This window comes from Thalassophryne amazonica, chromosome 17 (genome assembly GCF_902500255.1).
Source record: "Thalassophryne amazonica chromosome 17, fThaAma1.1, whole genome shotgun sequence".
NCBI lineage: Eukaryota > Metazoa > Chordata > Actinopteri > Batrachoidiformes > Batrachoididae > Thalassophryne > Thalassophryne amazonica.
Genome location: NC_047119.1, coordinates 51,957,016 through 51,972,261, shown reverse-complemented (window position 1 = coordinate 51,972,261; position 15,246 = coordinate 51,957,016). Strand labels below are relative to the sequence as shown.

General features: G+C 41.0%; 1 protein-coding gene across 5 annotated transcripts in view; it reads left to right on the top strand.

Annotated features, from left to right (window-relative positions):
• Positions 1-15,246, top strand: part of grin1a (glutamate receptor, ionotropic, N-methyl D-aspartate 1a) — a 76,637-nt gene that overhangs the window by 34,017 nt on the left and 27,374 nt on the right. For 2 of the 5 annotated variants that reach the window (XM_034192062.1, XM_034192063.1), the window contains exons 4-11: positions 1,704-1,766; positions 2,624-2,721; positions 4,665-4,786; positions 5,780-5,954; positions 7,427-7,571; positions 9,734-9,820; positions 13,684-13,819; positions 13,944-14,071. In XM_034192062.1, coding sequence (XP_034047953.1) covers positions 1,704-1,766; positions 2,624-2,721; positions 4,665-4,786; positions 5,780-5,954; positions 7,427-7,571; positions 9,734-9,820; positions 13,684-13,819; positions 13,944-14,071 — 954 coding nt within the window. Of the gene's footprint in view, positions 1-1,507; positions 1,767-2,623; positions 2,722-4,664; positions 4,787-5,779; positions 5,955-7,426; positions 7,572-9,733; positions 9,821-13,683; positions 13,820-13,943; positions 14,072-15,246 lie in introns of those variants that run through there. The other 3 variants (XM_034192065.1, XM_034192066.1, XM_034192064.1) reach the window with 2 other exon arrangements.

Sequence of the window (15,246 nt, the reverse complement as noted above, 5' to 3'; positions counted from 1 at the left end):
CTAACTAGAGCACAATAGTTGCTAATTAGAGCTATTGTTTAGTCACTAGCCTATAGCAGTCTGCCTCTCAGTAGGAGGGGTCTGGTTAGGTTTAAAACTCCAGCTTTTGTTGGCTTCTGTTTTATTCTTCTCTGCAAGAGTCAGACAGAAGTCAGACTTCCAGAGCAAGAATTTTAGCTTAGGAAGCTTCTGCGATTTGAAGCGAAACGTCCTCGCGTCAAGCAACCCAGTCCAGTCGAAGATTCAAGCTTCTCTACCATTTTGAAAAGCTTTATTATCTGTTGCCTGCCACAGTACGCTCGGTTGTCTTCTCAGTTTTTCATTGGAGCATTACAGCACCACATACAGGTCTGTCATATACAAATGTTTTCAGTGTCCCACAGCTGACATGAAACATTATTAACCAGTTCAGGAGCGATATTTTTTGTTCTAACTGGTTCAGGAACGCCAATTTTGGGGTGGAACCCAAAACCATTGTCGCAGCCAGAACGGTCCGCCCCTAAAAATCGGTCTGCCATGGCTCCACCGTGCATGCATCATTTCGGACCTCAGCAGCTCGTCTGAGACAGAGTCTCTTCATCCATAACAATAAAATGGATTAATGGGTTTATTAACCATCAGCTGACAAGGTAAAACCTCTTAAATTATTCTAAAGTCAGTTTTAAGCAGAAATGAGGCCATTTTACACAGAAATGAGGCGACACTCTGATGTTTTGAAATGCCCGACATGCAGTGAACGCATCAGCTAGCAGGTCGTGTAGCCGCGGTGCTTTTATGATGAAATAATGCTGAATTTATGTGGAAAATGATTGTACAAAAGCTTCGGTATCTGTCGCTAAGATAGATGATGACTGGAGTGCAGTTTGAAGCAGAAACGAGGTGATAATCCGTGAACTGCGCCTGATGACGCATTCGCAATGAAGGCAGGATGGACCAATTTGGGGGGGGGGACCGTTTGGTCGGCGACACTGGAAACGTTAAAGTACTGTTTCTGTTCGTAATGAACCAAGTGGGAAAAAATTATGGTTCAAATTTAATTATATTCTAATTCAATTACATTTTTTTCTGCAAATCTGATTGGTTAATGTTGTGAGATTTCATACCATAAAATATCACATGGACGGTGGCAAAATATTCGACCATTTCACATTTGCTGTATTACTCCGCGCCCTGACCACACGCACTGCTAAACAGATGTCAGTGATGCTGCTGTCAGGTGAGAGTGAGAGAAAGTGGTGGAGCAACGACGATGCAAAACTGGATTAATTTAAACCACCATACGAAAGTACTGATGTGGATTCTGCTCACAGAATTTCCAGTTTGACATGAAGATGCTGTTGCTATGGTAAGCTTTGACAAGCCGACCACACCCTTTGTCTACGTAACAGTTTAATCCAACTATATTATTATGCAGATTAAGATGTAGCCTTCAGTGGTGGACACGGATCCATGCAAACGTTGGAATTGGATTAGAATGGGAATAACCCCCTTGTGTCTGATGATTTGCTGATTAGAGTATTACCTTTATTAAAAAGTACTGTACATAGTAATCATTTGATGTTCTTTGCAAGCCCCACTGTTAAAGATCCCAATTTGTTGCAGAAAAGTGGAGATTTGTTGGAATGCTTTACTGCCCTCCATTTTCAAGTGTTTATAATATTTTTCTGTGTCTGCATATTTTCTCTGTGCACATTACTCATCAGAATAAAAAAAGGAACTATGAAAACCTCGACCAACTGTCCTTTGACAACAAGCGAGGACCCAAGGTATATTTGCATGGTCAATGCACGCCGCCCACCAACTTTCCAAACGTAGCAACTAGAAACCAGCCCAAACCAGTCACCAGCCGACCCAGAAATGCCCCCCCCCCTCTCTCTCTCTCTCTCTCTCTCTCTCTCTCTCTCTCTCTCTCTCTCTCTCTCGCTCTCTCTCTCTCTTGGTAGCACGTGTTTTCTTTATTGTTTTTTAGTTTGAGACATTCCCTATGATTTCACTGAGGAATGATTTTGTTATGAGAAATCTATAATTTTCGGTCATTACAGAAAAAAAATCAGCCAACAGCGACCCGCTTTTATCATTTTCATTCTCCTTAAAAAAGAAAAAAATATGAAGGGATGCATGTACTCAGAACACACACACATTCACGCACAGAAAAGAGTTTGCAAATGAAGGAGAGCCAGTAGTGTGGGACAAATCCGTTTCCCAGATGCTATTTCCTCCTGTTCTCTCGCACTGTCCCAGTTTCAGCAGTTTTTTGTTTTTTGTTTTGGTTGGGGGAGAACGCTCCCCCTCCTCACCCCCTTCACCCGTTTTTAGTTACTGGTTGCATTGACCTTCTCCCCCCTACCTAGCACATGCACGTCCTTCTTTGGAGCCTTGATAACCTTCAGTTTGCATGCAGACAAATGCAAAAAGGTTTTTTTTCTTCTTCTTCTTTTTGTTCCTTCAAGCTTTTTAATTTTTTTTTAATTCAGCCGGTTCCCCTGGATCGCTTTCCTTTTTATCTCTGTCTTCCATTTTCAAACAAAATCAACCAAGCTTAAACCGATCAGGTAAAGAGGCGGCATGGTGTCCGATGTCGGGAAAAGTAGCTGGCTTGACCTTTCTTATGCCTCGATCACAGGCAGAGAAAGTCCTCCAGTTCAGCCAGGAGACTAATTTAACTGCCCTGCTGCTGGAGGCCAAAGAGCTGGAAGCCCGGGTCATCATCCTCTCCGCCAGGTGAGAAAACAGACTCAAAGAAATAAATAATAAACCCACAAATTGAAAATGTTATCCAATGTTTTACATGTGTCAAGTAAATTGTCAGATTTAAAAGGGGTGATGTGATCCAGGAGTGCAAAATATCTAATGTTTCACATGTCGGTCTGAGAAAGTGTCTGTGGTTTATTGGGGAAAATTTGTATTAAAAAAAATCCTCAAGTTCAAAATATCATCCATTGTTCCACATGATGGTTTGAAAATTGTTTGAGATTTATTGGAGATCATTTGTTGTTAAAAAAAAAAAAAATGTAGGACCTCAAAATATCATCCAGCGTTTCACATGTTGGTCTGGAAAATAGAGACTTATTGGACAACATTTGTTTAAAAAAAAACCAATTAAAATAAAAAAAAAATCCAGGAGTTCTGTTTTTCTGTCTGGAAAAACTGTTAGAGATTTATTGAAGAAAATTTGTAAAATAAATAAATAAAAATAATATAAAGTGAAATCCAGGAGTTCAAAATACCATCTGGTGTTTTAAATATTGATCTGGTGGTCTGGAAAATTGTATGAGATTTTTTGGAGAGCATTTAAGTAAAAATATAACAATAATAATCCAGGAGTTCAAAAGAATATCATCCAGTGTTTCACTTATTGGTCTGGAAAACTGTCAGAGAATTATTTGAGAAAATTTCTAAAAATAAATAAATAAATACTTTTTAAAAAAATCTGTGAAACTAAATTAATTAATTCAACAGCAATCACACTTACTTAAAAATAATAAAGTAATTGGCATCATCCACTGACTAATCACTAAAGTAACAATTGCTTAAAATTACAATCATTGTACATAAAATTAATAAAGCAAACATACACAATTGAATATGAAACAATCATTATTTTATATATTGTGATTTAATGCGTACTTACTTAGGGGTTGGGGGGGGGGGTTCATGTATCAATAACACAGATTTTTCATCAGTTTAATTTACAAAAAACTTTTAACTAGCTGACAAAGTGAAACAAATTGTTTTTATTCAGAAATCTGTAATTACTGGATCCCATGGATTCAGTTCATGGCATTTCATTCAGAGTGAAACTCTGACAGTGGAGTGATATATAGAGACTCTCAGCTTGGAGTGCTCATTTTGAATGGGAAAAGGCATAAAAAAGAGAAAAAGTAATGTTTCAGAGTGGTTCTAACAATCCAATTCACACATGCCCAACACAAATAAATGTGCATCAGTGTTGCTTTGGCTCAGGTAGGCATAGAACGATATGTCACGTATTGTGATAATCGTATTGTGGGGCCTGTATTGAATTATATATTTTTTTTCTTTGTATCAATACTGTGAAAAATCAACTTGTTCATTTTCTAAACCCGCTAATTCCAGTTAAGGGTCACGGGGCAGATGGAGTCTATCCCAGCGGTCATAGGATACAGAGTTCACCCTGGACAGGCCACCACGTATAGACAGACAAATGCAATCACACCTGTGGTCAATAGAGTCACCAGTTCACCTAACCTGCATCTCTACGGAATTGGGAGGAGGTGATGTGAACACGGGGGAGAATGTGTAAATCGGCACACAGAAAGGACCGGGTGGGAAACAATCCCACAACCTTCTTACTGTGAGGCAACAGTGTTGCCTATTAAGCCACCGTGCCAAACGCCAACTACTGCCTGGAAGAAATAACAATCTCTTGCAGAAGAATTGTAAATGATTTATCAATGATGCAAATAGGAAACAGAAAACATCGAGGATTATGACAGTGATGTAATTATGTGTCATGATACATATCATATTGCTATGGGTGTATCGTGATATGCATCATACTGTAGAGTTAGTGTATCATTCCAGACCTGGTATCAGCTTCTGCCATACAGAAATACAACTTTGACAAAACGTTAAAATTGACTGTTACTTTTGCTCACTGTATTTTTTTTGTTGTTCCCCCCCAGTGAGGAGGACGCTGCTGCAGTGTACAAGGCCGCTCGCTTCCTCAACATGACTGGCTCGGGCTACGTGTGGCTGGTGGGCGAGCGGGAGATGTCGGGTAAAGCCCTGAGTGAGGCACCAGACGGTACGTTGATCCCACACAGATTGGCGAGAACATGCAGGCTTAACCTGAGCATTTGTCCGACACCGACAAGAGCACGAACAGAGAAACAAGCAGCACACAATCAACTGTCGATCTGTTTAAATGTGCCTGCACCCTTTAAGTTTGTGATGTTCTGATTGTGGTTTATGGTGAGTTTTTAAGGCAGCACCCACACTGAAGTGTAACTGAACGGTAAAATAGAGCAGACTTCCTCTGGTCGTGGGTTTCTGCATAAATCTCTCACTTATTGCTTTGTGCTCACAACTGTCAAACATCTAAATCCAGGCACTCAAACACACCCAACCCCTCCCGCAAAATTTTGTTTGTCTGTCCCGTCTCTACCACGTTCTGCTGCTGGCGTCCTCAACCCTGATGGACCTCCTTTAAAAACTTAGCTGAAGTTGGATTGTTTGTGTAATTTTGTCTAATTGTTTTCAAATCAGAATTGATGGTACACTAAAAAACGAGAACAGTTGAACCAACTTAAAAAAGCATTACAATTGGTCAAACCTGAATTAATTAAGTTTTTGAACTTAAGTTTGTAAGTTAGAGTTGATCTAACTTGCTAACTTAAGTTCAAACAACTTCATTCATTTAGGTTTTCCCAGTTGTAATGCTTTTTTAAAAATTGGTTCTTTTTTCAGTGTATATTAATTTGGTTTTGCACATGTAATACTTTGCTGATTTTGAGAGATAAAAAAAATCCAACTTCAGGGGCCTTAATGCATGCTGGGAAAAGGTCATCAGTGACCACATCAGGAAAAGAATCCATTTTTATCTGTTGCTCTGTCTCATGAAGTATTTGCAGAATTGTGTTATTTTCAGCAGGCAGTGTGTTGGTTCAGGCAGCTGACCTTTTCTAAAGATCCCTAAACCGGAGGTCCTCTAAGATTTTACAATTCTACATTGGGTCTTAAGATGAAATGCGCTCTGGTCAGTGATCTTCTTTGTCGCTTCTTGTTGGCTGGGTCTCAGGTCTGATTGGCCTCCAGCTCATCAATGGGAAGAATGAGTCAGCCCATATCAATGACGCAGTGGCTGTGGTGGCTCAGTCCATCCAGGAGCTCTTTGAGAAGGAGAATATCACCGAACCTCCCAAGGGATGTGTGGGGAACACCAACATCTGGAAAACAGGGCCCCTCTTTAAACGGTAAGAGATGCTTTTAGTAAGCGGTCAGATGAGGGATTGATTAGTTGCACAGTCAAGTGGTGGGATTGGAACATTGTGGTGTGATTAGCGTGTTACAAGTGCAAAGATAATCATAAAATATATGAAACATAAGCACAAAACTGGCACCCAGATGCAGAGAATAACACAGAGGTAGAAAATAAGGTAGAAGTGAAGTCTTTACTACATTAAAGTTCATAGATGGGTCATCAGTCAATGGTTTTAAAAAGGGCAAGGCTAAATCCAGGATGATAAACAGGAAATGTTGTCAATACACAAATAATCAGCACTCCCAAGACTGAGGTATCAACTAAGGCTCCATGTCCATGCAGTATTTTTTTTTTCTGCTGAACAAGCAGAGAGAAACATAAAAAACACTTCTACCCAGCAGTTTCAGTGGGGACAGAGTGGGGGGGGGGGGGGGGGGGGGGGGGCAATTGAAAGAAGATGCTGGCACCCACAATAAAAAAGGGGCTATATGGACACAGGGCCTAATGGTGAGCTAATGGTGAGGCAGAAGCACAAGTAACCAACAGGAGCCAAAATAATCAAAGCCTGGAAACACAAGGAGAATAACGCGAGGTAGCTGTATACTAGGAAAATGATAGACAATCTGGCACTGAGGAAGGGAAACAACTGAGCTGAACATGGAGACACAATTGGAAGAGCAGGGACAATCAGGTGTTGAGAAGCAGGTGTGGAGACATGAGAATGGTTGGCAACACGAGGCTAGGAAATAAAATGGATTGAAATAAGGGTCAGGCCACTTAGCAGAATAAAACAGGAAACAACAACCACCAACAGCAAAATAAAATTATCAACTGCAGTATCACAAAATAGAAATATTCTAAGAAAGTCACTGGGGAGCAGCTAACATTAACCAATGAACACACACACACACACATACACACAGTAAATGTTGCACTGAAAGACACGATCCCAAATCAGAAAAAGTTGGGACATTATGGAAAATTAAGAAGAAAAAAAACCCTCAGTGATCCTTGAATTTAGTTGGACTTCTATTTCATTGCAAACAGCATAACCCCAAAACATATTTCATGTTTTGTGTGCTCAACCTCATTTAATTTATTAATATATATTGATGACTTCATTTCACACATGCAAACACATTCCAAAAAAAGTTGGGATGGGGCAATTTGTTCTAAAAATAAGGATTAACTCTTCATTTTACAGCACATTTTCTTCAGCCACGTCAGAGGATGACTACATTAACATTACCCAAGAAAGCAAAGAATTCTGACCAAGCAGGACAGAACAGACAAACAAACAAAGCTCTCAAAGTGATTGTGTTCCATTAGCTCAGTTTAATTATCATTCAGTTTGTAGATATCATCCACACATTTCACAACATGCCCACAACTCCCAACACAGCGTACATGATGTCCATGTACACTTCATTACTCATTGTTTGTCCTCTCCTTTATTTTGCACAGGGTGCTGATGTCATCCAAATACCCAGAAGGCCTCACGGGTCGTGTTGAGTTCAATGATGACGGAGACAGAAAGTACGCCCACTACAGTATTCTCAACTACCAGAAGAGTCGACTGATTCAAGTCGGAATATACAACGGAACTCAGGTAATCTGACTCTGAGCACAGACTGGAATTTTGTATTGGAAAATGGTGAATATGATTGTGTATTGTGAAGTTTGGGGCTTAAAATTGTTATTTTTGTGTTGCTCTTTGATATTAATGTGACCCAAAAAAGACCTAACCTTAATTTTAATTTACTGCCAAGTTAATACATCGTCATAATTTCTGAATCATTCCTCTTTAATTCATGTTCACAACCACCACTCACATAATACAGCGAATTTAGGACAATGATCGCTTTTCCTCAAAATCTCTCTGCAGTTCTGCCAAAGCTGTCACAATCATTAAAGACAGTGTTTTTTTATTTAAATGAAAAAGAAAATTTTGATGAAGATACGCACACATACACGCATGCGTGTGCATGTATGTGTGCATATCTTTTATCTCTTCCAGACTGGACTATTGCAATGCTCTTTTATTGTGGTTTACCTCAGTCCAGCATCAGGGGTCGTTAACTGGTTCAAAATGCCGCTGCCAGATACTGACACGAAGCAGAAGGTTTGACCACATTACACCGGTTTTGGCATCCCTTCATTGGCTTCCGGTCTCTCCGAGATCAGACTTTAAGATGTTGTTACTGGCCTACAAAACTGTTCACGGACTGGCACCTCCCTACCTGGCTGACCTGGTTGAGCCCTATGTACCAGCTCAGGCCCTACGTTCACATGGTGCAGGTCTGCTGTTTGTCCCTAGGGTGAATAAAAAAGTTGACGGGTTACAGAGCATTTTCTTACCGTGCCCTAGTTCTGTGGAACAATCTGCCCGCATAGATCCATCAATCAGACTCTGTGGAGACTTTTAAATCTAAACTGAAGACACATTTTCCCCCTGTTTTTATCACTAGTATTTTATGTTACTGTGTGTCTTCTTTTATTCTTTTGACTTGTTTATGTTTTTATTCTTTTATTGTGTTTTTAATCTTCTAATTCAATTTGTTCTGCTTTTTAAATGATGTTTGTGAAGTGCCTTGAGGTGACCTCGTTGTGATTTGGCACTGTATAAATGAATAAATTTGAATTGAATTTGAATTAAAATTTTTCCACATTGGAGGTCACTGTCTGATGAAGCCAGCAGACCCACATCATCCACAGTAGGCAGAGATGTGATTCTAAGGTCGCCAGTAATAAAGAATATTGTTTGATCAGTGAATTTGCCCCCTCCCCTTCAAAACAAAAACAAAAAAAAAAAAGAGAAGAGGAGAGGAGAGAAATGAAATCCCTGGAGATTTATAGATAGGCCAGTGTTCATCATACACAACACAATTTGTCCTTGCTCCCAATTTGGTAAACCTGTGTTATGCCTTTGAAAGGTTATTGGGAGTACACTGTTACAGATATTTTTGGCCCTGTGACCTTCAAAGTTAGGTCAAGGTCAGTCATCACTGATGCTGTCCTATGCCTTGAAGGGATGCAGCCCTGCTGCATATGTGATGAACCTGTCTGAGTTCCTTGAAAGGTTATTGAGAGTACAATCTTCATCACACACAGACACTAGTTTTTGCTCTGTGACCTTCAGTATTTAGTCAAGGTCACTCATCATCAACCTTGACGTAGACCTTCAAGGGATGCATCATTGCAGCAAATTTGGTCAACTTGTCTCAAATCTATCAAAGGTTAGAGGGAGTAAAGTATTTCAGACAGACGCATGGACAAAAACCTTTGTCAGGGTGATGGGGATCTGATCTGTGTTGTGACTTACTGTAACTACAGCAGCCCTGCAAAAAACAAATAATTTTGTTCATTTTTGTACAAGTTAGAAAACACAAAAACAAATAAGAAATCACAGTATTTTTGATGGAATTTCAAGAAAGGTGTTAAAAATAAAAAGACAACACTGTGGACGTCGTTATAAATGTCATAGTCAGAAGTCTATAAAAAGATCATTGAGGCTGCATGGATTATCCAGCAGTTAAACGTTTCTTACACGCTGCATGCAACACGGAACAAACTCTCACCACTTCATTTCCCCCGTGAAAGGTTTAATAACCCCCTCATGATGCTGGAAAGGTCAGCTGATGAAATAAATGAAGCTGTGGTTATATGAAGCTGACTCATTAGTGTTGTGCACCTGCTGTGTTGGAGCCTCAGCAGCAGAACACCTTCTGTCAGATTCTTCTCCAACGCTGCGTGTGCGTGGCCTCCCCGCAGGTTGTAATGAACAATCAGAGGAAGATCATCTGGCCAGGAGGAGAGACAGAGAAACCGCAGGGCTTCCAGATGTCCACTCGATTAAAGGTAAAACACTGACACTAAAGTATATACAGGACTTAGACACGGACATGAGATTTCTAAAGGGGAGCCCCCACACTCAGTGAATACAACTCCACATGTGATGGAGGCCAGTAGGGATCGCTGTGCATGTGGTCATCAGTAAACCTCACTCCCCGACAGCTAAAGGACTCTGAGCCCGGGTTTTGGCTGTCTGCTCAGAGTGCCCGCCTCCAGTGCCAGAGGTTGTGAGTTCACATCCTGAGGTTAAGTGAGATATACACAATGCAGAGGTGAAACAATGAACTTTTTAGTTAGTTTTGTTTGTTGACTCAGTTAATGTGCAATGTAAACCTAAACAAGTTAGCAGAACTCAAAAACACTGAGGTAATGAGTTTCCTCAATATTTTTGAGTTCATAAACCTAAAATCAATTGTTCCCAGAACATAAGTTTTGATTATATGCTACTTGTACCTCATGATTACAATTCAACTAAAGCGTTCATTAAGTAAAAGTAAGTCCCTTCAGCTGCTTCCTTGCTTTTCACTCAGGGTCACCAGAGCAGATCTGAGGTGGATCTGCATGTTGAGCTGACACGTTTTACACCAGATGCCCTTCCTGACACAACTCCGCATTATATAGAGAAATGTGGCAGGGGCGGGGTTTGAACCAGGAACGTTCTGCACCAATACCAAGCGCACTAACCACTTTTCTACCACACCTGCTAAAGTATTCACTACGTCGCCTCTAATATCTCCATATATAATTACTTAATTCTTTTAAGTTGTGCTTCAGTTATACTTTGAAGTTTTGCTTACTTAATATACATTTAGTTCAAGTCAATCAAAAAATTCTGAGTTTAATTTATGGAAAAAGCAAGACCATGTTACACAAACTTGAAATATTTAAGTAAGTTAAATGTTTTCTTAAAACTTTGAGTTTACACTAATCTTTTTAACTAATTTGAACATTCGGGTTTAGAGTCTGACTTTCTGTAATGTGCGCTTTTACTTTTGACAACCTCAAATCACGAAATCTTGTTGCACCTCCACCTGTGATCTTTGTTGTGATCTCTCAGACTCCACGTTTGGAACCAGGATCTTAGTCGACCCCCACAAAACAATCACAGTATCCCCAAAAATAAAAACTGGGCTCAAGCTCAATATGCAAGAAGTAAGTCCTCTATTCACCCTATTAAGATATCCCATAATCCCTTGCTCGCCAGAGAGTTGCTGCAATCAAAACAACAAGGAGAAACCACATGACATTTTTTTTATGTCTTTCATAACATTTATAGGCGACTGCATGCATGGGAGCCCTGAAAACTTGCTAAAACAAATATTCCAAATATTCCATGTCTGCTATGTTTAACTTGTGTGAAACTTCATAAACGCAAACCGAATTTCAGACATCTTACAGGACAAACAGTGTTGTAAAGGACAATAAGCAGGGTGTTAAAGAGCAAACTTCACTTTCCACCAGAACGACATGAACCGGAAGCGATTGTGGCTCACTGACATTCCCATTGAAAATAATGGAGAAACAACCTGAGCTTCTCGCATGTTTACATAAAACACACACAATAAAAATGTCTAAAAACCCAGATAATATATTCATGAGAGTTTTAGGCACAATACACAAAGAGTTTTATGTTGCGATGTTGATGCTGTTGTCCGTGTGCAGCGGTTAAAGTGCAGCCTAATCAAAGCATCTCTGTGCAGTTCTTACTGACATCTCACAGAGCGGCGACCTCGCTGAAATTTTGCGAGATTTTGCGGGATTTGAAACCTCAGTAGGGTGACTAGACCCTTAGGCCCGTTGGTCCTGGTGCTTATCTCCGGATTCCTTAGCATCAACTGGATGAAAGTCTACAACTCCACCTGGGTGGGACACCAGTACAACGCAGGTTACTTCCTCAGCGAAGGCTGATACCCTTTTACAGTTGGGTGACTGAGACAATGTTTCTGTGAAGGCTCTCAGTTGTCCAGGTGGTTTCCATAGTAGAGAAGCTTGAATCTTTGACTGGACTGAGTTGCTTGATGCGAGGACGTTTTGCTTCTAATCGCAGAAGCTTCCTCAGCTAAATTTCTTGCTCTGGTAGTCTGACTTCTGTCTTGACTCTTGTAGAGAAGAACAAACAGAAGCCAACAAAAGGTGGAGTTTTAAACCTAGCAAGACCCCTCCTACTGAGAGGCAGACTGCTATTGGCAGTGACTAACAATTGCTCTAATTAGCACCTATTGTACTCTAGTTAGCACCCTCCTAATGACAGGGCAGCTGTCCCTTCTAACGATGGGACTGACGCCTCTCCTGACGACTCCCCTGACAACGTGAATGACTCATTACCATGAACAAAAGAGTGAAACTGCTTGGACCTGAGTACCCCATTGTTAACAGGGGACAAAGCGTGTCTCAGACCCTCCCCCTCCCCGGTTAAGGCTGGGTTTCAACTGTTTCACTTACAAAGCTTCCTTCACACCTCTCTCAAACCATTTCTTTTCTCTGGCTAAGATTTTAACTTCCTTGTCAGCAAATGTGTGGTTAGCGTCTTTAAGGTGGAGATGAACTGCAGACAGAGGTCCGCCAGCGCCCTCTTTGCAGTGCTGGTATAACCTTTTGTGCAATGGCTGCTTCATCTCACCTATGTAGTGTTCGTTACAGTTTTCCTGACATCTGATAGAATACACTACATTGCTCTGTTTGTAACTAGGGATCCTATCCTTAGGGTGAACTAATTTCTGTCTCAAGGTGTTAACAGGTTTAAAGTAAACTGGGATTTTGTGCTGTCTGAAGAGCCTCTAGTTTTTCCCCTACTCCTGCTAAATAAGGGAGAGACATTCCTCTTCTTCTTGTCTCTGTCTCCTGTCTGTCTGGTCTCTTTGTTCTTTGGGACTTCTGCACTTTATCCAGAGACCATCGTGGGTAACCACATACTGTGAGGGCTTTCCGGACATGTTGTTGTTCTTTAGCCCCTCCCTCTGTAGTTGTGGGCACCTGTAGGGCTCTGTGTTGAAGAGTCCTGGTCACCCTGAGCTTGTGTGCAAGGGGGTGGTTTGAGCCAAAGAGCAGATATTGGTCAGTGTGAGTGGGTTTTCTGTAAACCCCTGTCTGGAGCTGCCTGTTCTCTCCAGTCATAACATCACAGTCCAAGAAGTCTAAATGGTTGTTTCTGGCATCCTCATGTGTGAACTTGATATTGGAGTCCACTGAGTTGATGTGTTCTGTAAAGGCCTCCACTTCCTGTTGCTTGATTTTAACCCATGTGTCATCGACATATCTGAACCAGTGACTGGAGGAGATGCCCGTGAAGGCTCTCTTCTCCACTAGCTCCATGTACAGATTGGCCACAATGGGGGATACCGGAGACCATATCACACAACCTACAGGCAGATCCATGGTTGTGCAATGGGGTCTCCGGTGCGATGGTTGTTTGGGTGATCATTTTGGGCACCATTTTGAATTCTAAACTTTTGAAGTGCAGATGTCTTTATTGTGTCGTAAAACCTTCTTCTCATGGAATATTTTTTAAAATCACTTTGTATGTCGTTTTACTACATTTTAACTAAGAAACTACCTACTTTGGTTGGCATTTTGAAAATCATCTTGAATATCTGGTAACAATAAATCAGTCTTGACCATGAGATTGAGTTGACCACCTTAAACTAAATAGACCCATCATCCCATAATCTATCACAATGTTAATATTTGTTTGATACACACAGTTATTGGCACTGTTGAGATGTATAGCCTCCTTAATTGTGATATTAAATATAGAGCTGTTTATTTTGACTTAATACATTGATTTTTGCGATACAGTTTTGTCTCCTGGTGTAGTAAAATTGCTCCATAACCCTGAATGATAAACACGTGTCTGTCTTTGTATGTTGCAGATTGTGACGATACATCAGGAGCCATTTGTTTATGTGAAGCCCACCATGCTGGATGGAACATGCAAAGAGGAAATGACACTGAACGGAGTCTTAATTAAAAAGGTTATCTGTACTGGGCCTAATGAGACCATCCCAGGTAACACATCAGCAACACCAATAACATCTGTTACAGAACATCTGGGCTGCTGTTTGGTTCATTTATATTGTAAATGAACCACATTTCAGCCAACGTGACTGGAAAACTGCTGCTTTTGTTGCAGGACGCCCAACTGTACCTCAGTGTTGCTATGGATTCTGTGTTGACCTTCTTATTAAGTTGGCCATGACCATGAACTTTACGTATGAGGTGCACCTGGTGGCAGATGGGAAATTTGGGACTCAGGAGCGGGTTAGTTTTCCAACTACAAGCAAATATTCCATTTTATTATGTTCTTGTGTACATACTTATTGTTTTAAATTTGTAAGTTGATTTTGAGATTCCTTAAATAAGCCACATTTGCATGGTTGACTTTTATATTTATTGGTTGTAGTAACGCTTGGGAGTTTCATAACAATTAGAATTTATTCAGTCAGGTGTCTTTGACCTTTAACGTCCAGCCTTTATCCATTAAGTTCAAGTATTGCTGCACAAATGCAGCAGTTTAGTAAATCATAATGACATTTTGGAAATTGAGGGGAATTGTACAGTCAGTCGTGTTAATGGATGCTGAATTCAAGTCACACCTGGGAGCATGCATTGGTGCACCGCTTTGTTGCATCTATGACACCATGGAATCGCCTCGGGTCTCGGATGGCAACTACCCAGGTAGACAACCAGTCCTTCCCCACATGTCTAAAATAACCATCTATCTGCTGCAGCCAGGTGAAACGTGGGTGTCCCCTTGGCCTTCTTCAGCAACCAGGGTCCTCAACACTCAGGCACCTGCGTGCTGGATCACGCACAGAGAAATGGGCTACATGGACAAAATGTTGAAGACGATGCTCCATCACCACGCAAGTGATCCTCCTCATCTTTGTCTCTCTTAGTACCGGCTCGTTTGATACAGTCATTCCAGTGGTGCCCAAGGATCCTTCAAAGAGACCTAGTACCAAAGCCATCCAGTCATCGCCTTAGGTCAGTGGTTATCGTCTAAGTTTCATAACCGTACAGTAAGACAGGAAGCACTGGGACACTGAAGACTTGGACCTTTGTTCGCCTGCAAAAATGTGAGCATCGCCAAACACCTCTGTCCAGCAACCTCATGACTCCAGAAGCTCTTCCAAGGTGCCTCCTGATCTCAAAGGCCACTTATTATCAAGAATATATACTCAAGGAAAATATAAAGCAACACGTTTGCTTTCATTTGTATTTTTCTTGCACCAATATGGTTAACACTGTTGCCTCACAGCGAGAAGGTCTTGGGATCACTTCCCGCCTGTGGCTTTCTGCGTGAAGGTTGCATGTTCTCCCCGTGTTTGCTTGGGTTCACTCTGGCTTCCTCAAACTTTCAAAGACATGCAGGTTAGGTGACATGGTGACTCTAAATTGACTGTAGGCATGCATGAATGTGTCTATAAGTGGCC